Source organism: Drosophila ananassae, chromosome 2L, assembly GCF_017639315.1.
Source record: "Drosophila ananassae strain 14024-0371.13 chromosome 2L, ASM1763931v2, whole genome shotgun sequence".
Lineage (NCBI taxonomy): Eukaryota > Metazoa > Arthropoda > Insecta > Diptera > Drosophilidae > Drosophila > Drosophila ananassae.
This window is the reverse complement of record NC_057927.1, coordinates 21,944,179-21,968,145: the sequence shown is the minus strand read 5'-3', so window position 1 is coordinate 21,968,145 and position 23,967 is coordinate 21,944,179. Positions and strand designations below refer to the sequence as shown.

At 39.7% G+C, this 23,967-nt stretch overlaps 3 protein-coding genes across 7 annotated transcripts; 2 read left to right on the top strand and 1 right to left on the bottom strand.

Annotated features, from left to right (window-relative positions):
- Window positions 1–3,017: 3,017 nt before the first annotated feature.
- Window positions 3,018–6,886, top strand: LOC6498943 (elongation of very long chain fatty acids protein AAEL008004). The gene is made up of 4 exons (XM_014910350.2): window positions 3,018–3,110; window positions 5,152–5,356; window positions 5,448–6,013; window positions 6,429–6,886. Exons 2-4 carry the CDS (start codon window positions 5,293–5,295, stop codon window positions 6,690–6,692), a joined length of 894 nt encoding a protein of 297 aa, XP_014765836.1. The 5' UTR covers window positions 3,018–3,110; window positions 5,152–5,292; the 3' UTR covers window positions 6,693–6,886.
- A 2,293-nt stretch (window positions 6,887–9,179) lies between these two features.
- LOC6501623 (elongation of very long chain fatty acids protein 7) lies at window positions 9,180–14,987 on the bottom strand. Of its 3 annotated transcripts, none has more exons than XM_014911650.3 (4): window positions 14,891–14,987; window positions 10,862–10,939; window positions 10,609–10,799; window positions 9,180–10,299 (listed from the first exon to the last, which is right to left on the bottom strand). In XM_014911650.3, the coding sequence occupies exons 2-4, from the start codon at window positions 10,917–10,919 to the stop codon at window positions 9,571–9,573; spliced, it is 978 nt and encodes a 325-aa protein (XP_014767136.1). In that variant the 5' UTR covers window positions 10,920–10,939; window positions 14,891–14,987; the 3' UTR covers window positions 9,180–9,570. The 3 variants fall into 3 exon arrangements, with proteins under 3 accessions (XP_014767136.1, XP_014767135.1, XP_014767137.1); XM_014911649.3 differs by having other exon boundaries at window positions 14,782–14,974; XM_014911651.3 differs by lacking the exon at window positions 14,891–14,987 and adding an exon at window positions 11,870–12,253.
- Window positions 14,988–17,650: 2,663 nt separating this feature from the next.
- LOC6498944 (adiponectin receptor protein) lies at window positions 17,651–23,161 on the top strand. 3 transcript variants are annotated; one of them, XM_014910353.3, is made up of 7 exons: window positions 17,651–17,821; window positions 18,387–18,803; window positions 21,461–21,559; window positions 21,758–22,110; window positions 22,176–22,477; window positions 22,537–22,616; window positions 22,679–23,161. In XM_014910353.3, exons 2-7 carry the CDS (start codon window positions 18,426–18,428, stop codon window positions 22,811–22,813), a joined length of 1,347 nt encoding a protein of 448 aa, XP_014765839.1. In that variant the 5' UTR covers window positions 17,651–17,821; window positions 18,387–18,425; the 3' UTR covers window positions 22,814–23,161. The 3 variants fall into 3 exon arrangements, with proteins under 3 accessions (XP_014765839.1, XP_044574255.1, XP_014765838.1); XM_014910352.3 differs by lacking the exons at window positions 17,651–17,821; window positions 18,387–18,803 and adding an exon at window positions 21,128–21,357; XM_044718320.1 differs by lacking the exons at window positions 17,651–17,821; window positions 21,461–21,559 and having other exon boundaries at window positions 18,310–18,803.
- Window positions 23,162–23,967: the final 806 nt, after the last annotated feature.

Here is a 23,967-nt window from a genome sequence, read left to right as displayed (position 1 = left end):
ATGTGATTATAGAATCTCTTTGTTTACCCAGAAAAGTCAGCAAATTTAGATTCTGCCTATGAGATGCCTAATTAATTTAGATAACAACCCCAAATAAGCATTTGATTTATCTAAATTAAAAAAAACCATAAAATTTACATACTGCTTTTCTTATTACATAAACTAATAAAGTTATTTTTTTTATTAATAACTCAGTTTTAAAGTAAATCCATAAGATTTACTATTTAGAATCTGAAGCTTAGCCCCTTAAATCTAATTAAAATGTTAGTAATGTAAATGTAATAATGTAAAAATAAAAAAAAATACCTCAGGAACACTGTCATTTTTTAAAAGATGATAATATTATATAACATATCCATTTGAGTTTCATTGTAACTATAGTGGTCTTTAAATAATGATAAGTTTAATTTTTAACTAAAACAGTTACCGTTTTGTCCAATTTTAAACCATAACGGCTAATATTTAAGCCTTGTTTTATAATCTGGCAGCGCCTCCAGCCAAGTTTCTGAGCTTTAAGCCAAGCTTTTAAACCTCAACCACAGATGACGCTCAGTAACTTCAAGATGTGCAAATAGATGTAAAGAAAATGTAAAAAATGTAAAAAAAGCTATGAATATTTTTAAAACTTACAATTAATTTTAAAACTAAAAAGACCTAGTAGTAATTTATTAATTTATATTATATTTCGAAAATTTACTGGATTTCGATTTTTGCAAAACTATTATTTAAAGGCTTGTATAAAATAACATTTATCTAGCTTTAATCTTAAGTTAATATTAAATTACTATATAATTAAATTAAGCAGTGGGCCTTATTAGCTGTAACTTTAAATTTAACATAGTTGGAACCATTGTTTAGCATTATAAGGATAAAAAAATAAATCTTTAGACTGATCTACGTAAATAGTTTAATTTCTTCGAAAATGTACATTTTAAATCGCCCAAAAACTGCTAAATAGCCAACACTAACTCAAAAAAAGTTCAAAAGCGGTCAATTAAACATTTAAGAGCCTCATTTACAATTGCTGTTAACAATCTAGGCAGTAAAAACTGCTGTAGGGCCACCAATAAACTTGGCTCTAAAATTTGGATGCGTGTGGTTTGTTTGAAATCGGAAATTGATTTGAAAATTGGCAAATTGTTTGGCGCCCTTTCCGCCGACCTTGGCAACAGGCTTGGGCCAAAATATGTCTAATTAATTTTTAATGTTTTGTCGGACGACCAATTAAGAATTCTAAAAGGCGAACAAGCCTCGCTTGGCAAAAGAGATTTTTGCAAATTTAATTGTTTTTTTTTTCTACGCAATTTGGCTGCAAAAAAATAAAGGGATGATGACAAAGGGGGTGATCGAACACAAACAATACAATAATAATTGTTTAACGGTTGTTGTCGGCCAGTTTGGCTGCTGGCTATGTAAATGTTTGCGGAAGATATTTGCATAACTCGCAGTTCGAGAGTTCCTCTCCCCTAGCCCCCGTCTATGCTTTTTTGTGACGAGTCTTAATATTCGATCGCGATCGCATGAATCGTCTGCAGCCACAGAGATAATAAACTTAAAATGTCTTTTGCATGTTATTATGATCGGGTATATGGCCAAACAAAAGACGCATGTCAATGGACAAACCGGAAGAAGTCTGTGATGGTAGTGTGGTGGCAGGCGGCTCACTTGGCTCACACGGCGTATGATTGATTCCTGGCGAAGGGATTCACCCACAGACGCGTCGGCATTCACCCACATTCGACCCGAAGCCTAATCTCATATTCGCCAATCACCGATCTGGTGAGCTGGTTTTAGATTCGCATAAGTTAAACGCTAATCGCGGTGAGGCAAGTTCAAGTTCAATTCGCCGGTGACACAGTTAACTCCGGATGACCCCAGCCTCTTAAGACTCAGCCTCAGTCTGAAATCTTGGCCAAAAGCGTTGGTGTTGGTGTTGGATTGGTTACGATTTCATTAGCCATCGTCTTGACCCGGAAGTGGCATCAATCGAGGCGAGGGGTGATCTTTGTGGATCATTAGAATCCCAGCCCTAGGCCTCAAGAATTTGTATGTAAATGATGCCTGATCGCAACTCGTGTTTCCTTGAATTAAATCGGCATTAACGGAACTTCCACTATTTAAATTATACAAAATAACGCCGTAAATCGTAGAGTTATATGCTTGTTTAAATCAGATATTGTAATAATGCGTTAATACAAAAAAAGGGTAAAAAGAATTCTTGACCAGCTACGCATATTCTTCAAAGATAGGCAAAGTTCAAAGATAATTTGGGTCAAGGTTAGCAAAGAGTTAAAACGAAGTAGAATGAAAATCTCATTCTGCGGTTCTACAATGTTTGTTCGAATTCTCTGCTTGGCTAATGATAAAAGTGCTGAGCTGGAAAAAAGTAAAAGCCCATTTAATAATGACTATAAAGTGTTTGGAAAATGATTAATAAATATTTCCAATATTCTTTCCGTTTGAGAGAATAGAACGAATTTTTCTCCGAAATATATATTTGCTCGGGTAATAAGTTTCTCAATTGCTCTGACCATATCTTTTCAGAACCGAAAACTATCAAAGAATATTTTATGATTCGTTTAGTTGTTCAAAAGGCTGCAATGCCAAATAAAAAACGAATTAAAATTCAAGCAAAATTAGCAAACAGCACAAAAAACAATGAGCCGGCACACATAGACAGACGCAGACAGTCTCCCAAAAATTTTATCACCACACAGCATAAGCTGGTGTCAACGTAATTATCAATAGAAAAACGAGACCAGGCGAAGATCATTCGATGCGTCCAAATGCGAATACGTTCGAATCGAATCCACAAGGCACAAAAGAACATTTCCAACAACGTTCAAGACGAAGATGAGCATCATTATGGCGACAACCTGCCGAAATGGCCGAGACAAAAGTTCCGAGCCGAGCTAAACAAAAACTGAAACTGAGCCAAAACTGAAAACAAAAAATAAAAACAAAAATATACAAATTCGTGGCTAAAAGAGCCAAAGAAACAGCAACACCAAATCGAACCTTTAGACGAAATTTTTATACATAGCGGCGTACAAATCGGCTTGGCAGTTCAGTGCGCGTACAAGTCTCGTGGGTAGCGGATGCCAGCAAAGGTATCTCACCGGCTCCTCTTGGAGCTAAACTAAGCTATAGTCTAGTCCCTAATATCAGTCATAAGAAGCAGATGAAACAAGAGTTACAAAAAACAGAGGTGTCATGGTGTTAACGTTAATAGTTGTCGCTACAATTGTCGGTGTTGCTGATCTGTTGCTGCTGCTGCTGCTGATGCTGTCGTACCGTATCTGCTGCTCTTGTAAATTAAGTGCACGGCAATCGAAAGATTGCAACAGGTGCCTCAAGCTCTTCATTTGTGCGAGTGTGTGCGGTGTATCTCCCAGTGATTAATCAGATCAAATAGTTAGTTTATAACTAGAATGTGTGTTTCATTCAGGGAAACCCACCCGGATTCCGCTGTCATATTACACATTTGTTGTTCTTCTGAAAATATATGTCAGTCGATTTCGGTCATTGATCTGGGATTAGCCACAATTAAGACAAATAAGGCTAGTTTTCAAAGTCTAGTTCTGAGCTCACAATACTAGTTCTAGTATTTAAGCCAAAAATATGGCTAAGAACACTCCTAGGAACAATTTTTTTTTTATTTCCTTCCGTCAAGGTCACCCACCCAAATCACCCACATCTTAATTTGCTAAAATGAAACCGAGTTGAGTTTTTTGTTGGGCAATAGGTGACACAATTTTCTATTTGCTCGCTCGGGGCGTGGCCAAGGCCCATGGCCTATACAGACAATAAACCCAAGAGCCAACAACAAATCTAGAGATGTTCAAGAGGGCCGCCGGCCATTTAACAAATGACTAACCAAGTGGAAATGCCTCAAAATTCCAAATTTGTCGACGATGATCAGCCAGACACGACGGAGACACTTGTCAGGTCGTCAGATATGTCTATGAACATATCGTAATTCCCACCCATTCCCTAGAAGTCGGTTCAAACCGCAGCGGTGGAAAAAAAATCATGGCAAGGTCGTGCTTCCAACTGAAAATTGATAAACTGGATTTTCTTGGCCAAATATTTATGGTGGCCGAGAAATGTGTTTAGCACCTTTATGCCATTTGTCGCCATAGCCATTTTCTGAGCCACATTCTGTTTCAACTGTTGCAGCTAATATTCGAAATAGAAACCAAAGTGTTGTAGCAGGAAATGACTGGAATTCAAAAGCCAAACCTGTTGATTGCCGATGCTGGAGTGTTGGCCAACTCTTGCCCTTCAAAATATCTCCGTTTCCCCCATTTATTATTTTTTCAATTTGCTGCCCACTTGGCACCAAGAAGCCGATCAGAATAACCTCGAAATCATAATGCTATTCGATTATTGCGGTCTTAATCGGCCTCTGCCAAGTTCAAGTGTGCGACTTCTCAAGTCAACGAACGTGATTATGGGCTTTAGCATAATGGTCCTTCGAAGACCGAGTGGAAACTGGAAGCTGGGTTCTTGAGGATGATTAATTATGGAGCATGGCATGGAGAACGCGTCTCGCTTGTACATCTGAATGGCTTCTGTTGAGATATCAAGTTAAGAGCCAAAACAAAAATGCACAAAACAAACATAGGTTTTTTTCTTTATAACTTTTATACCGAGTGGGTTACACACGTGAGATTTTATATTTTCTTCATTATTTTCATTTTTGTTTCTTTGAGGGTCCGGGTCCCAATTTACCCGCCATGAGGCAACCGTGGCCCATGAGGTGGCCACCAATTTGTTGCGGGCTGTTGTGCGCGGCGGTTGTTTAATTCATAATAATGAATATAATTTACTGTTACTGTTACATGATAATTTCACGGCATTTCACCGTCACCGTCACACCAAATCTCAGCAATGCGATTCCAATTGCTATTCTCTCGGCTTTGAATAATATTTTATTTATTCATTTCTAGTCACAGCAGCACGGCAACAGCCGAAGATGAAGATCCAGCCCCAAAATGTTTAGTGGCTTGTGGGGCTTTTGAGGCTTGTGGGGATGGCATTAACATAATTTAAAAATACTTATAGCTAATACTTGTAGCAGAAAACTTGAAAAACTCTTTTGCTCATCCAGACTCCCTACTGATGCTGTATATCCCATTCCCCATTTAGATTTGGCAAAACTCGTTCGTTGCGACGCGTGCTTAGCAGATTTTTAAATTTCACATCGAAGCGATATATATACCTCCATATATATATATATTCATATACTGTTGTATTGTGGAAGCAGTTGGTCCGCAGACTAATTTAAAAATGGCAGACGTCAACGCAACGCAAAAGGTGGACTATTGGAACTTTCTGTTCACTGATCTGGCAGGTGAGTTGGGATTTTTCTAGCTCTGGCTCTGGCTCTGACTGGAGGTTTAATCGATTGACTATCAATTAATTTGTGTCTCATTGTCATGTAGATCCCCGCACCAATGACTGGTTCCTGATCAAGTCGCCCCTGCCCTTGCTGGGCATCCTGGCCTTTTACTTATTCTTTGTTCTTTACTGGGGACCCCGTTTCATGAAGAATCGCAAACCCTTCAAGCTGGAACGCACCCTCCTGGTCTACAACTTCTTCCAGGTCGCTCTGAGCGTGTGGATGGTCTACGAGGGCGTCGTCATCTGGCAGTACTACAGTTGGCGCTGCCAGCCGGTGGACTGGTCCAGAACCCCCAAGGCCTACCGTGAAGCCCGTGTCGTCTATGTGTACTACCTGGCCAAGATCACTGAGCTGCTGGACACCATCTTCTTCGTGCTCCGCAAGAACGATCGCCAGGTTACCTTCCTCCATGTCTACCATCACACCGTGATGCCCATGATCAGCTGGGGCACCAGCAAGTACTACCCCGGCGGACACGGGACCTTCATTGGCTGGATCAACTCCTTCGTGCACATCATCATGTACTCCTACTACTTCCTCTCCGCCTTCGGACCCCAGATGCAGAAGTACCTGTGGTGGAAGAAGTACATCACCAACCTGCAAATGGTGAGTAAAAGGATAATATTAGAGGGAAACTTAATAAGATTAGTTAGGACTTATATATCTTTTATCTGATAAAGTTCTGTAGTAATAGAATGGAATGCCTTTGATGAATAATAGCAGGTTCAATAGTGGTTAAATAATTTGTCAAATTTTTTTTTTAATTATTTAAAAATTTGGTTCTATTCACTTCATAAGAATATAAAAATGACTTAAAGAGTGTTGAATTACAAGAGAAGCATTTTGCAAATAATAAAGGAGCTATTTAGATACGATCTGAAGCTAGTCTTTAGAAAAAGACTTCAAGTCTTTAGAAGAGGAATCTAAATAACTAGATATTCCATCTTTTAAATTACCGCAAAATTATTTTAAATTCACTTTTATGAAATTATCCCTAATATTGTGTGACTCCCCTTTTCAGATCCAGTTCTGCTGCGCCTTCATTCACCAGACTCAGTTGCTGTACACCGATTGTGGCTACCCAAGGTGGTCGGTCTGCTTTACCCTGCCCAACGCCGTCTTCTTCTACTTCCTGTTCAATGACTTCTACCAGAAGTCCTACAAGAAGAAGCAGGCCGCTGCCAAGGCCAATGCTCTGATGGCGGAAAACAACAACGATGGTACCGCCAAGGACCTCAACAAGGCCATTGAGCTGGACCAGAAGCGGAAGCAGAAGGCCTTGTAGGGCGTCAGCCACCGAAATGTATCACCACCCACCACCCCTCCAAAACACACACACAAAGACACACACATCCCTTCAATACTCGTACAAAGCGAGGCACCCATGTTCTAAGTGCAACTTTGTTGACTAATTTCTTAAGTAATTCTCCGCCAAAAACTCAAAAAAAAAAAACCCACAAAAAAAAAGAACAAAAATCTGAAAAAATAGAAAACGTTACGAAATAGTTACATTCTGAGGCAAATTGAGTTTTCGAGACACAGATACACATATTATGTAAATGTCCAAACAGTTGAAATTGCTTTTTGCAGCCATCGTCATCATCGCACGCTCCGTTTGAAGTTCGCATTTTCGGACGGCGGACCCAAATGAAAGAAGTCGTATGTCTTTCGGCCAAAACTGAACTAAGTTAAGTTAAGTAAACAGGCAGAAGAAGCGTTTAGTTGTGTAAATAAGTGTAGGTACGCATATGAATATGTTTTCTTTAGATTTTATATACTCGTGGTATGTAAAGTAGGCATAAAAGAAGTGAAGCGAAAAGAGCTAAGTAAAAATAGTAAATAGCAAATAATGAAACTATAAATGCAAACACATTTTACAAATAAATATAGAATTTTTTCTACAAAAATATCGAAAAACAATGCGAATTATTCTTTGTCTGATGAATAGGGAGAGGATGGGGTTATGATGGTCTTCGTCTACAAAGGGTGTATTCGTCATACATCTTTTATGTTTGGCTTCAAACTATTTTAAATTAGTTCAAACTATTTAGTTTGGCTTCAAACCCATCATATAAAATAATGTATGTGTCTGCGGTAAAATTTAATCCATTTAATTTATATTTATTAGTTGACCTCATAAGTTTTGATTTGTCCTTCAAAATATTCCAGTTTAAAGTCATTTCCTGCAGTAAACTTATGCAGAATCATAAAAGTTCATTCAACGTTTGCTTAAAAAATGTTAAAAAAGTTAAAACTACATTTTAATGATATTTGTTTAGGTGGACGTGTTGGGTCAACTCCACCCAGTTTCATCCTAATCCACTTATTCACGAGTTCAGTTTAACCTCAGATAAATACTGCTTGAGATATAATCTTCTCAAGGAACTAAGTTGAATCGAATCATTGGGTGATATATTGAAAACAATATACTCATTCATACATCGGCGGAAGCCAAGACATCCGTGTGATTTAAATTATTGAAAGGGCGTGGTTAGAACAGGTCTATGGAGTGATGCAGCATGTCCAGTTCATGAATTTTTACGAGGCTCCGGCTCCGGCTCCGGCTCCAAGACAGAGAACTTAAGATGTTACCACTCATTAGAGCTTATTCTGTTGTCGAGACGCACCTTGAACGGTTGTCGACGAGATAAGAGTTTGATAAATTCTTTAGCCTTTTATTGATCAATCAGTCAAAACGGAACCCAGGCCAAGTGGCGAGGCGGAAGTGAAAACGCATCTTCGAGTGGGGTTGCGGTGCGATGTGCGGATACTGTATCTGAATTCAATATGAAGCCGGTTTGGACAATTGACCTTGATCTTGACCACAAACACAAGAAAACAAGAGTCCAAACCTCTCTGGGCAAAAACGTTGTTTATCGGACTGGCTCCGACTGGATTGGAGCCAATACATTGGCCAATATTATTCCAGTTTTATGGCATGATCAGCATAGATTTGATCGGTTCGATCGGAGACTCTTCAAGACCAGAACGAGTGGATATATACACTTGAAGTCGGGGAAACTTAAAAAAATTTCCATAATCAGTATTTTGGGGTATACTTTCAGGCATTTTTTTGTTGGAAGTCTGAATTGTCCGCGAAGTCCATGCAAATTAATAAAGTTGGCGAATAAAATAATAAAATACACGTTGAATTCTTTATCAGGCCCTTGAACTTTGACTCCAACAAGAGAGTTTTGTTTAGCCAATCTGCATAAATAGATGTGCTTTACGATTTTTTTTATAAAAAACGTTTAAAACGTGGCATGTGAGTCAATGCCAAGATACAACAAAAAAAAAATTGATTAGAATTTCTAATGCGATAGCAAAAGCAACATTCTCCCAGTCGCCATGGTGTCTAAGCCAGGCTAGCAAAAACTGGTCAATAGCCAGAAGTCGGGGTTGCATAATCAGCAGTCCAGCACGCGTTCCATGTGCCGAGCTTTCGACTAGGACATTTGACTAAAATGACACGGAAATTCTCATTGATTCAAAGATTAATCGACAGGTATTAATCACGCTTTGTGGCCGAAGAATATCTTGCGGATTGCAGATCTGCATAATTTAATTGGGTGGACGTGGCGCGTGGTTGGAGATCGGTTTTTGAATGCCGTCATAAATAATGGGATGGATCCAACTGGTTTCTATTTTATTTTGTTACCTAACGAAAGCCTCGTGCAGAAAGCAGGGGGAAGAAAAAATCCCAAAAACCCATATCCCACACCCAGAGCTGGACCAAAACCCGAATCGAGCCGGCAAAGAACAGACACTTGAGTTTTTTATTTTTTTAAATTTTTATTAAATATACAAAATCAAAGTTTTATTGAATTTTTCCTGTTTGCGAGAAACGATTTACGGCTGCATTTCATTAATAAAACTCTATCACACTCGCACTCACTCAAAGCTAAGAAAAACATTAACATTAAACAGTCAGACTTGGCCACAATCACACTCAATCACTTAGGGTTCTAGCTACTTTTTGGGTTTTTGAAATCATCCGGCTGCCTGCCCGGCATAAACATTATACAAGGTATTCGTCGCAGACACTACGGATAATGGTAAAGATACACAGATACAGATATACAAGTACGAACTAAAGCCCCGCGCTACAAAACGTAATTGCTAAATTGAAACCCAACCACGACATAGAACGAGAAAACAATTCCTCATTCGAGTTTCAGTGGCTTCACGTTGTTGTTGTTCAGGTCGATGTACGCCTTTCCGGGCGGCGAGTTTTCCAGGCTGTACTTTCCGGCGTTCATTGTCTGGGGCATGCAACCCATGCCGCCGGCAGCCCTCAGGGCCGACTTGGCCAGACTGCTGCCGGTCGCCCGCTGGCTACCGTTGGCGCCGTCGATTTTCTTGGCCTTGTTGTAGGTCTTGCGGTAGAAGTTGCCGAACAGGTACAGGAAAATGACAGTGTTGCCCACGAAGAAGAAGGTCAGTGTTTTGGGCATGTTGCATCCCTTGGCGCCCACCAGCAGCATGTAGCCCAGGATGAGGACGAACTGAACCAGCTGGATGCTGGTCATGTACTTCTTCCACCAGAGGTACTTCTGGTACTGGGGTCCCATGGCGGCCACCATGTAGTAGAAGTACATGATGATGTGCACTCCCGAGTTGAGGATGCCGATGATCACGCCCTGCTCACCAGGAGCGTACTTCAGATAGCCCCAGGAGAAGAGAACGGTGATGGTGTGGTGGTAGACGTGCAGGAAGGAGATCTGGTTGTCCTTCTTGCGCAGGACGAAGAAAGTGGTATCCAGTAGATCGATGATCTTTGAGAAGAAGTAGAACCAGGCTCCGGAGTAAAGAGTCAAGTTCTGTTCCCGGGTGCGGTTGATCTCGCACTTCTTGGAGAAAATGGAAGCCATCACATTGCTTTCTTGGATGGACTAAAAATGGGAATAGAGAATGAATGTTATTAGTTTTGTGGTTATACGGTTTTTGACCCAGTAGGTAACATCTAAAGCTTCTATAAAATATATTCCCCCCTTTCTGCAAAAATAGTTTTGCAATAAAATTTAGTGCTAAAAATATCTTCATCTTTGAGAATCTTAGAATTTGTAATGCAAATGCCACCAAACCCATTACTTGGTATGTCCAACAAGCTCTTTCATACACTGCCTATGATTAAAAATGAATAATACATCAATCAGCTCTGATCTGAATAAATTCCACCGGTCGCGTTTTTATGGACTCACCGTGCGGCACATCCAAATCGAGTAGCAGACCTGGAAGGCGTTGTAGAAGACCATGACGCGCTTCAGGTCCATGGGCTTCCGATTCTTCATGTATTCGGGACCGATTTTCAAGACGAATGCCAGATATACCAAGACCACGCCAACTACAGCGGTGGGGGAGCTCATCAGGAACCAGCTGTCCACGGTCTCATCTAAAAATCGTAAATTGTAGAATTTAATAACCAATATTTTACGAGTATTTTTTATAACTTACCAACACCCTTGGAGAGGCCGGAGTAGCGCTCCTCGAAGATCTTCATGTAGGTCGTCATGTTTGGTTCTGTTTCAGCAACTGAAATATAATGGGAAATAAACGAGCTTTAGAAATTTTCGCTCAAAATCGAGAATTCAGAGCTCGACGTCCGCACGCGGCGTTGCCAAAATATTGAATGAAAAGATATTCGATATCTCGAAGGCTCTGCACGTTCTGCCGAGTTGAGAATCGAGAATCGAACCGAGATAGAACAGAGAATCGAGAGTCGTAAGTCGCGAGCCGCAAGCTGGTCGGGAGTTGATTATGCTAGCTGGCGAACTGCGAACCTGCGATCGTGATCTGCATTGGAATTCCTATCCAGATACGCAAACGATTTATTAATGAAATGATATAGATATTCAATTATTCCTTCCCCCTTAGACCCAAACGGGACACACCAAATCGAATGATGAATGACGACAGCAGGCTGGGCTGGACGAAACTGAGATAGTGAATAGTGCCACCGATGCACTTTGTAGCTTGACAATCTTGACGATCTTTAGATCTCTAGATAGTCAGAGATTCACTTGGCTAAAAAGATCTTAGATTCTTTGCACGACCACGACCGCAAGTCAATGGCTTGGAAACCTGAAAAGAGCCAACTCAAGGCTTAATTTGAATTTTTCGCCTTGGCACTAAAGTTAGTATAACTTTGGCATTCATCTTGGTATCTACAGGTTGTATCTGAGTATGTGAGTGTCTTTGTGGTGTTGGTTTCGAGATATAATCGCACACTCACACCGATAAACACGTGCTTAATGTTCTAGCCCGATGTATGTAAATGGCAACAAGATGGCCGTTTGATTTGCTTATTTTCCTTGTTTTCTTGCCTCTTATTGTTATTTAAATTGCACACGGAAAGAGTTTGATTGAAAATGGCTTATCAATGTATTCAATTACATATTACGGCCAAGAACTTGTTTCTTATGTAAGCGTTTGTCTGTTCTTTTTTTTTATTAAACCACTGACCTAGCCAACTCGAACCGGAACTCGTTCAGCCGAAGATTCTCGAATAGTTACTTGATTTCGTATAATTAGCCTTCAATATTCTTCAAGATAATATATTTTATACAAATATTCGTAGAAATCCAGTTCTAGATGCTGGCTCTAGAATACAAACTTATTTAGAGTCGAACGGTTTGTTTTTGCTTAATAGAACTTTGTTAGCACCGCCTGCTTCAGTTCCTAATGAATATCCAATGACTGGAGTTTTTCCGGCCAAGGAGCTTCTGTGTTCCGATCTAATTGCAGTGGTTTTTTGCAGATTACATGGCGTGTAATTAATTTTGGAGAGCCAAAGCCAGAAGAAGGGAGCTTACAGCTGTCGCTAATTGGACATACTCGGCGTATGATTGATATCTGCTGACTACAACTGTTCGACTGTCGCCTGGTTCGCCTGGAGACTAGGTCTCTGTCAGGGTTACTTGCCAGTAGTATAGGTCCGACTGTGATTGCCTTCCCATATCCATATATCCCATATACCCCTATCTAGTCCCATTCCCATTTCGAGTCCCATTCGTATGCAAAGCACTTGGCGTCCATAGACTGACACTGGAGACAGGAAAAGTGAGCTCGCGGCATCATCATCACGACCAAAAATGTGACGCCAATGGCTGACACTTGCTGGCAGCTCCCAGTTTTAGAAAATCAGTTGGCGTTGGCACCTGTTGCGGCGGTTGCGGCGGTTGCGGCGGTTGAGTCAGGCGACTGTTCCGCTGGCTGCCTTTGAATTTGGTCGCTGACGTTAATACACACCCTTTGTCCACTCGGCTAACCCCTTGATAACTCTCTTTTGGGAAACACCTTCTGCGACACTTTTAAAAACAAAACCAAAGGTCGCTAATGGAAGCTGATTCTTCCGCTTGACAGTTTTGAATAAAAAAGCTGGCCGGGCACGCATTATAATTATGTTTATTGTATGCATAATTGATTTGGCTTTCGCGAATCGTTCGTTGTACCCTTTAAGAGCTGCTGCCTGTCAAATTGGGTTTACCCAGTCTCTAGAGGCTAGTGTCTGTACTCGAACATGAGCATGTACCATAATTTTAAATGTTTCGCTTTGGTGTTTCCTATTCGCTTCCCTTTTGCGAGTGACTAATCGAAAATTTATTTAGCATTTGGTTGCGTCTGGCCGGTGCGGAAAAGCACCCAATAAGCGTTAATTTTTTATGATTTGTGCCTCTAAAAATAAAAGGCTTAAATAAAAACAACTTAATTTGCTACTAATTTCGAGTCTAACGAAGGCCGATGGGGCATTAGTCTTTCATCGGCATAAGTCATCGGTATATCTTTCAGTCTATCTGTATCTGAATCTGCGATTTAAATGTTATTAATGTGCCACAGTCGAAGGTGCAACACGTTTGCATGTTTTTTTTTTAATTTGCTTTGTTGAAGTTTTGGTTGTAAGATGTGCATTCTTGACACGTGGTTGCACAGAAAAAAAAAATAGTCATGTAGTTTCTAAGACAAGTATTTTCTCAGTGCTTGGAAAGCAATTGGGCGGATGTTTTCTCAGTACGATTTTCACACGCACCTGTGTGTATTGCCAATGACAACAATTAGCCCTGAGAAATTTCCGAATACATTAAACCATTAAAAGGTAACTCTAAGGTGTTGTGAAATGCGTGCATTCTAACTTAAAAGGGTTTGGCATCGGGTCGAGCACCTATTATTGAATATTATATATAGGTTTTATTAGTTTCTTGCTCATTGTTTGCCCAACACCCGAGGCCCGAGCCGGTGCAACAGGTTAATCATTTAGTCTTGCCTGTGTCAAGTGCACATCTTTTATGCTTTCATGCTTGCTTAGCGCTGTAATTTAATTTTTTCAGCCCGTCAGCTGAGGCATTCGGAGAGGAGGCAGCAAAACACGACGACTTAGCCAAATGTATCTATATCTAACGCCAAGATACACTTGGAAAAATATGACAATCTAGCACTTTATATATCACAATTTATATAAAAAAGAAAAGGAAAAATAAAAAACCTCATTTAAGCGAGAATTGTAGTTTTTCCCTAGAGCTTGTACCAGTAGGCGTATACGTAATATTTGAGAAAATACCAATTCTGACATGTTTTTTGGACAGTTATATTTTCAACTGTCATAGTTTAAAGTTGGGGACTTTTCGGGCACAGTGACTATCTGTCTGTCTCTCCGGCTGACTGACAACCTTTAATTACTTGGCAAATATTTGCAGCGTTAATTGGATTTTTTGTTCCAAACCCAAGACGTTTTGTGTTTTCTTTGGGAACTGTAACGGACGCGTCGGAGTCTCTTTGGTGGGAAGAGCTCCTCTAACTTCTATTTAATTTGTTTGCCAACCACGAAGTGTGGTCATCTTCGTGGCCAGAAGATGGGGTTCATTTAAGTGTGGGCTGCGGGCTGTGTTGGCTTGAGAAGTGGCCTGAAGGCCAATGCAGCTGCAAATTGAATTGCAATCGATTACAAGTTCAAATCGTTTAGATTTGGCCGCCTCAATGCTGCAATGCTGCCAGTATCTTGGCCTTGGCTGACTGGCAAAATTGCAGCTCCTCAAGCCAGTTTTTAGCATTTAATCTATGTACGATGCATTGGGTTAAGGTCGACTAGAAAAATCAGACAGACTGGACGGGGACCAGTGGCAAGAGCAGTGGCAAGAGCAGTGGCAAAAGCAGCGCCACTAGCACGAAAATTGGCCAAGTCAAGATCACCGCCATTCTGCATCTGCATCTCACCCAGCCCCACTCCGCTGGCCCCACACACCCACTCTAATGTGTTGCCAATCCAGTTCTGACCCAATTCGTTGTATAACCAATTTCCCCGCACGCGTACTCTTTAATTTATGCAACACTTTCACGTCTGGGTTCTGGGTTGTCCCAAAAAAATGTCAGCACTTCCGTACCTGTTCTGGCTTCTGGCTTCTACTTATTGGCCCTCCTTTCAAACTTGGCTCAGACACACACACACAGACACACTCGCTGGCTCGCACACACACAGTGACAAGTACTAACCCGTGGTTCGGATTCGGGATCAGATTCAGATACGGTTTCGGGATCGGAATCGCACTCGACCGCCTCAAACGCCAAGAAGACACTAATATGGACTTCTACACGCTCGGCTGTATAAATAAACAAAATGTACGAGCTTTGCAGTCCGCCGGCCAGTATTTGGCGCCGACGTCGCTGCCCACGTTGACTTCTCTGCCGGCGCTCACCTGCTTGGGCAATCCGCTCGGCGGTACACTATATTTTTTTTTTTCTCTGTTTTTTTCGCCTCCGATCCGATGCAAGTCGAAGTCGCGTTAATGGCCAATTTGAGTTTTGAGGTTTTTAGAAACACTCTTTTTTCTTCATTCTGTCTTTGCTGTTTTTTGTATGATTTTTAGATTTCTGGTGGTAAGGTCAAGTTTGAAGCAATTAAGGCGAATGTATTTGGCGAAAAAGAAAGCAAAACTGCTAAAAGTAGTAGCCACTCGATGGGTTTTTCTCGGTTTATTTTTAACAAGTTTATTAACCCTTTCCCGATTGGCCAAAATAACATGCAGATTGTATCGAAAAAAAGCCGGCCAAATAACTATAAAAAAGAAAACGAAAACAAAAATTCACGGAGAGAAAAGAAGTTATATTTCTTTTTTATGGTTTTTATTCAAATGTTATTTAAATTATTTTTATATTTTGTAGTATATAATACCAAAGATATCTTTATTATAAACTAAAAATTTAAATAATTTTTTTACACATATTTTTTTGCGTGGACTTTCCTGGTGGTAACACGAATTGGCCGCAAACTAACCGCTAGACAATTGATTTATTATCGCCGTCACGTCATTTGTCTGGATAACGTGCATATATATTGGTGACACGCCCGATTCCGGCACTATTACGGCTGTAGGTAAATACTTGCGTAAATAGGGATTATCGGTGGGCAGTTAACACGTTTTTGGGCCGATGGGAAACCATTTGCAGATCAACGATGGGAAGTTATACGGCCTGTGACCCACCCAAGTGCTAAGTGCCCCCCCAAATATTAGCAATTATGTAAAATAAAACAACTAATAAACTAAAATCAATGCAATGCACTAACACATAATACATAAATATATATCTCGCCGGACATCCACTCTTCCGGGTCTTTAGCATTTTCATTATAAAACGCCACTATGTGGCAAAAACAAAAGCAAAAAGCTGTTTTGCATTTGTTATCGTTCGTTTGTCATTCGAGCGGCGTCTATTATCGTTGCTTCTCTTTCGTGATAATGGCCCTGAACTTCAGCGACTAATATTTAAAATCAGTCGATTAATACCGCTAGTCCGACGTCCGCGTCAGTGCGAATTGGCCTGGATTCCTCAATGGGGGTTTTCTTCATGGCGTGTCCATGGTTCAATCAGTTCTATAATAAATTTATTGATATTGTGTTGAGTTTGCATGGAAACCTTTAAGATGGCGCGGAAAAATTTTTAATCGTTTTTATTAACTTATTCATTAAAAAGCCATCCCCTTTAATGGTTGAATTATTTATTTAAAGAAAGCACATTGCACACTGGGTTATTACAATCTGTGTAAGGCGGTATTTATAGATGGGTTATTTGTTAAATAGTTAAACACATGATATGACAAAAAATTAAAGAGTTCATAAATTTATTTAGCAAAGAAACTATAAAACTTGATAAACGTTTCACGAAGTAAAAAACGCAAAAAGAAATCACATTAAAGTTAAAGTAAATAAAGATGGTTTTTTTAATGTAAAATTATTTATTAATTTTACATATTTTAGATATTTTATTACTTATTTTATATTTTAGTTTTGTTGTTGCTGTTGACTCACTGTTGACTCCATGTTGCGTGTTGCTAGAAGCCATAGCAACATGTTGCTGGCTGAGATGCAAAAGTAGGTCCAGAAAATCGTAACGATGCAAAAAGTAGGTCCAGAAAATCGTAACGAGTATTTTACGTGCTGCCATGTATTCCATGTAGGCCGTGCAGAAATGTAAAAATGGAAATTTAAAATTTTGAATTATTAAGCAATTCAAACGATTCCTGGCCTTATTTTAGGGAAAAATAAGGGAGTTCATTGTTTTAGATTTGATCGTTTATTAGTAAAACTAAATAGTTACGAGCTACTTAAATATAGGAATGGTTGAAAATTTCTCATAAAAACTACAAGATACGTAAATTGTTAACACAAATAACTTTACGACCCAAAATGGATCTCCATTCACTGTCCCTTATTAGCAGCTTTTAGGGCTATTTAACTAAAACAGCAGATCATTTAGCATTAAACGACAATGTAACAAAAATACAGTGCTTGAATGAAGTTTCATTCATCATTGTTAAATTTTTAGCAACTTTCTTTTAAATTTTTCTATTTTTGGAATAAGTTTAAATAAGAGTAAGTTTGGATCACCAATTGTTAGGAAGAAATAATATTTTAGGTTTTAAAGCTTAAGAAAATTATAGTTCTTCAAATTTGTTGTATGTTTCATCAGATATTGTCAAAATTGAAACAGTTTCCAACCAAATAAAGAATGTAATCAATATATATTTTAAATATTATATGAAATACATCAAATTTATTCAAATATGAAATACATTTTTAAAAATGGGCGCCACTTTTAGCCCCAGCCATTCTGTTATCCCTACAGAGAAAGTTACAGAGACCAACATCTGTTCTGTTAAATAGACGCAATTGGTTAACAGCTGTTGTTAGCAGTGTGACCACACCGCGAATTCAAAACCATATGATAGTGTGTCCACCTTGGAAACGAAGTACACATTTTCCTTTTTTCGTAGGCAGCCATACTTACCAGAAAATTAAAGAAAAACACACGACGAAAATAGGCTTCTTGTTTTAATTAAACCAAGATCAGCCATCAGTTCCCAGCGCCAGTGATAACTTCAAGCGCCTTCAATTGAAGTTACCCCAATTGCGCGATTTAAGCAATGTAAGTGATACGATTGGATGAACCTGATTAGGCCCTTGGTTGTGACGACATTGGTGGCCTCAATAGTTTGGGAAAACTGGGAAGTGAAAATTTGGAGTGGGTTGTACACCAGTTTCTCAACCTTTCACACGTGGCCTTCAGGTCGGGCTCTGAAGAGAGTTCGAGTTATCAATCAAAGTTCCCAAGTTTTTTTTTGATGGATTACGGAGTCAACACCATAGCACTCCGCCATCCCCGCCACCCCTCCCCTCGCAATCATCTGTCTGATCTTATATAAAAATTTAATTGGCAACTGACTCGCCAAATGATAAAAAAAAACAAAGCAATACTAATGAATCGCACTTGTACATACAAGCGCAGAACTGTAACCGAGTGACTGGGATACAAAGGTTACTTGGCACAACGGCGATTGGATTGGTTCCAGACAGACGACACCAATAAACAAATATAAATATCAAATTTCTCGATTGTGGCAAGCTGGCGACGCCACAAATAACGTTTCCCCCCTTCTCCGAGTAACTAAATTCAAAGGTTTCCTACTGATTAGCACTTATTTATATTTCAGAACTTTCTTGTTTGGAGGCTAAAGGAAAGTACGGCCGTCATGGATTCGGAATCGAATCTTCTCGAGCGACACAACTCCACGAACGATCTGAACGATGCTGAAGTGGAGGTCAAAACCACCGCTAGCACCAAGTTTGGCATGGATGCCTTGGGTCATGCTACCGCCGACGCGGTGACCACCACCACGGCCACTATGCGCGGAACCAACAGGATCGGCAGCGGCAGCGACGAGGTGGAGGAGGATATCTTCGAAGAAGTTAAGATGATCCTTCGCAAACGACGAGGCTGGGGACCGGAGGACTCCCTCAGCGCCAACGACCTGGGCCTGCTCGAGTACGACGATGAACTGGGAGAGGAGGACGATGCAGGTTGCCCGCTACCCTCGACCCCCGAGGACACTCAGCTTATCGAGGCGGAGGTGAGCTTTCCATGTTTCGTTTGTTTTTCACAAAGACAAAAAAAATGAAACAATTGCGCACCCATGTGCGAAAGCCCTTATCGCTGACCCACCACAGCGTGGTTATCAGCACTTGTTAGTCGCACTTCTCTGACTGCGCCCTGCAGTCATTTGAATGTCGTGTTCGATGGTTAAATGGTTTAATGGTTCATTACAAAAGGGGCCAATACAAAATGGGCCAATTGTTTTGTAAAAAACTCTACCTTAATGGCCATTGTTGTTGAAAACACTTGTTAATTGCTAAAGATTGTAATAGAGTTGCTCTTAGTCTATGAGTCTCCTACAATTACACTGTGCGACAAAAAAAAAAAAACGAAATACACTTGGGAAACGAGATAGTGTAGGTTGTTAATCTGGTCGAAGAGAACTCAAAAATATTTTTTTTATATTTTTGGAACCCTCCAATTTTTTTTTATTTAAAAAAAACCGTTTTTCGGGACTTTTTTGCGCTTAAAAATTCCTGAACGCGTTTTTTTCAACCGATTTCAAAATTTTCGGTGTTTTTCAATAGTTAAATGTTGTAGCTTTTGAAAAAAAAATATATCTTCGATTTTGTTGAACAAAAAGGACAAAATTTTTACACCTGAAACTAAAGTTTTCGACTTTTATTCGTGTTTTTCGGATTTTGATGCCAGTTTTTCGGTAAAACTTACTAAAATTCTGTCATGTTTGCCACATATCAATGTTGTCTTATTCATTTTGAATAAAACGAGACAAATTTCATCAAAAAATAATGAAAATTGGTGAAGTTATAACGCTTTTCCCAAAAAAAGTCAACTCAACCTAGCGGGCGCTTCGGAGGAACAATGTGTATAAAAATAAGAGTATATTGCTTTCTTCTGACAAAAAGTTTGTCATTTATGCCACATATTAATATTGTCTCAAAAATACTGAATAGAACGAAACAAATTTCATCAAAAAATAATGAAAATTGGTGAAGTTATAACGCTTTTCCCAAAAAAAGTCAATTCAACCTTGCGTGCGCTCCGGAGTACCTGTGTGTATAAGTCAGGAATATGCTCTTCTTCTTATAGTGCTCCCATGGTTTTATTGACTTTTTTAGGGAAAAGCGTTATAACTTCAACAATTTGTATTATTTTTTAATGAAATTTGTCTCGTTCTATTCAGTATTATTGAGACAATATTAATATGTGGCATAAATGACAAACTTTTTGTCAGAAGAAAGCAATATACTCTTATTTTTATACACATTGTTCCTCCGAAGCGCCCGCTAGGTTGAGTTGACTTTTTTTGGGAAAAGCGTAATAACTTCACCAATTTTCATTATTTTTTGATGAAATTTGTCTCGTTTTATTCAAAATGAATAAGACAATATTGATATGTGGCAAACATGACAGAATTTTAGTAAGTTTTACCGAAAAACTGGCATCAAAATCCGAAAAACACGAATAAAAGTCGAAAACTTTAGTTTCAGGTGTAAAAATGTTGTCCTTTTTGTTCAACAAAATCGAAGATATATTTTTTTTTCAAAAGCTACAACATTTAACTATTGAAAAACACCGAAAATTTTGAAATCGGTTGAAAAAAACGCGTTCAGGAATTTTTAAGCGCAAAAAAGTCCCGAAAAACGGGTTTTTTTAAATAAAAAAAAATTGGAGGGTTCCAAAAATATAAAAAAAATATTTTTGAGTTCTCTTCGACCAGATTAACAACCTACACTATCTCGTTTCACAAGTGTTTTTTCACTGTCGCACCGTGTTATTTTTACTCATCCAAACTCTTCTCTATCAATAAGCTTTACAATTGTGTCCATTGCAAGCTAGGCTTATCTAGTCTAGACTTAGTCTCCTTTTAAATTCAATTTTTTATTTAAATGTACCTGCTGTTTTATAAAAACTTTATATTCGAGAATTTACCTTTGAAATTTGCCTGCCACTTTATCGCTAATGTTCGCCAGGCAATACATATAAAATGTAATTGCTTCTTTAAAGCAATCGTCTGCAATCAGAAAACGAACCCTTATCTAACTTGGCCAATTGTTATTTATGAGGTGGCTAATGTAAGTCCTCCATACAAAGGTTAATCTTGCCCAATCAGTCTCGAAAGCGACAGCTTTAAAGGTCAAGACCGGATTAAAATCCGAGTACAGCTTACGGCATCTGACAAGGAATATATATAGGCATTATACGTCAGATGCGGTGGTTGATAACGAACCGGGAGAGAGACAGTTTCGGGACTGCTTATCTTATCGTTCGTTTTTGCTGTTTTCTTGTTCCGCCAAGACCGTCTAAACAATTTGATTCAACCGAGTAGGCAACTGTCAGAAGCCTCAAAGTCCGGACGCTTGTTGCTTCGCACTTAGTTTTAGTTTCGTACGAATCTCTGTAAGCCGCTCAAGATGCCCAGAGACGAGCCGCAGTCCCAGCCGGAGGTTGTCGTGCGTGTGACCGACACGGACCCGGATCTGAATGTGAAGGCGGATCTGAAGCAAGTCTCAAGTTGCAAGCAGACGCAGAATGAGGCCACAGTCGAGGCGCAGGCAGGCGATAGTGCAGTTAGTTGAATTTGCTTTTAGTTTTCTTATTGCAACCTATATTCTAAGCTTCTGTTATCAGTTCCCAAGGCAACATTAATATCTGAACCACTTTTTTCTCCAGATGACGGAAGTGCTGAAGGCTGGAGTTCTTTCCGATGAAATCGATTTGGGAGCTTTGGCCCATAATGCCGCCGAACAGGCGGAGGAATTTGTGCGCAAGGTAAGCTAAACAAAATATATCGAAGGGAAGCAGACGCTCAAGATTCAAGATCTTTTTTTGAGTTGAATTTTTAAATATTTCTAATAAATATTTCTAGTTTTCTCCTTTTTTTTGTGTTTTAATTTTTACTTATTGCGAATATCAAGTGTACAAATTATCATTTTGTTATCCTTTACTAATAATCCTTTTTATAAATAGGTTTGGGAAGCCAGCTGGAAGGTGTGTCATTACAAAAATCTGCCCAAGTGGTTGCAGGACAACGACTTCCTGCACCGCGGTCATCGCCCACCGTTGCCTTCGTTCCGCGCTTGCTTCAAGTCGATCTTCCGTGTCCACACGGAAACTGGCAACATCTGGACACATCTGCTGGGCTGTATCGCCTTCATTGGCGTGGCTGCGTACTTCATATCGCGACCCTCTGTGGAGATTCAAACGCAGGAGAAGATCGTCTTTGGCGCCTTCTTTATCGGGGCAATCGTGTGCTTGGGATTCTCATTCGCTTTTCACACACTTAGCTGTCACTCTGTAGAGATGGGAAGACTGTTTTCTAAGTAAGTGCCCATCTAACCGCCCTTCAAATTAGTCATATATTAATTATCGTTTTGTGTACTTACAGACTAGACTACTGTGGAATTGCGCTGCTCATCATGGGCTCCTTTGTTCCTTGGCTGTACTATGGCTTTTATTGTCATTACCAGCCAAAGGTGATCTACCTGTCAGTGGTGTGCGTGCTGGGCGTTCTCTCCATCGTTGTCTCGTTGTGGGACAAGTTCTCGGAGCCGGGACTTCGGCCACTGCGCGCTGGCGTGTTCATGAGCTTTGGCCTGTCTGGTGTAATTCCCGCCGTGCATTATAGCATCATGGAGGGCTGGTTTAGCCAGATGAGTCGCGCCAGTCTAGGATGGCTAATTCTCATGGGTGAGTTGCAGTGACAAATCAATAAACGCACCCATATTTAAGTTTTTCTTACCATCTAGGCCTTCTTTACATTACCGGAGCTCTTCTGTACGCTCTTCGAGTGCCCGAACGTTGGTTCCCTGGGAAATTCGACATTTGGGTATGATGCCTATGCTCTTTATTTTCAATCAAGTATCTAACCAACTATTTTCATTCTAACAGGGACAATCGCATCAAATATTCCACATTCTGGTCATTGCGGCTGCTTTTGTGCACTACCACGGAATCTCGGAAATGGCAATGTACCGAGTGATGTACAGCGAGTGTACCGTCCCCATCGAACCAATAACCTTCTAGAAGCTAATGCGGAGGCCAAAAGAACAATCATATTACACCTATACACACATCCCCCAAACACACAGCCCCGACACACATACATACCTAAACCAACAAAAAACCGTTACATTTTTGCGAAATAGCGCAGTTTTACAATGCAACCTTTTTAGCGTTTGGTGAGCATTTGTACCTTGTTATAAAAGTCCAACGGAACCAAATTCAAGACACAATTGAAGATTACTCGCATTTATCATCAAAATCTGTCACCCATTGAAAGGCAAAAAGTTAGCGAAAAGGAAAAAATACCATTTGATTGTCGAATGAAATCTGCAGTAGAGTAATTTAATATATGTACAATTATTTATAAAATTCACATTCGTTTACTTAATATTATCCTAAGAATATCTATTGTTTGGGTAGTGCAGAGTTGCTTGCAATTGGCCGAATAAGAAACTTAAGCCATATTTCAAATCTAAGTGGGAGCACTCCCTTCCACGAGAGGACTCTCGCTCAGGGTTACCGAAACCAGCCAAGCAATTTCTATTTTAAGTTATGCAATTATATGACCTTCTGTGGCATTAGTATTTACAGCTTAGAATCATTAGGGTTGTACGGATTAATTAAAAGAAAATTGAAATCGCTGAGGTCTGAATTAACTTACAATTTTATCACCCATCCTCCCAGACATGCATCCCGAAAATGAAAAAAGAATACGGAATGACAGCTATTGAGCATAAGATATTACCATTATAGTTGCAGATCTATCACAACACATAAGGCGAATCAAAACAATAAAAAAAAATGAAAAAACTTCTAAGCAAAAATTTGTTTCTATTTTGGAGTTTTAGGTAATATATTTTAAATTAAGTCATAAAGGTAATAAAAAAAAAGTGTTTCAGCACCGTTTGCCATCACCCTAATGCCTCATCATAAATATCGCCCCAGAGAACTAGAAATCAGCATCGTCGGGGTTATTAGTAGATTTCGTTGTGGCAGGCGAGGGCAAAGCATTTGCCGCTGATGACTGGGCGATTGCTGGTTCGGCTCTTGAGCTGACTTTGACCCCCTTGATAAAAAAAATAAAATAAATTTAGCAGCCGTGGTCTAGTCTCGAATCTAAGTCCCCAAACCGAACCGCTGCTGCCTTGTGTTCTATACGTCGTCATTGGCTTTGA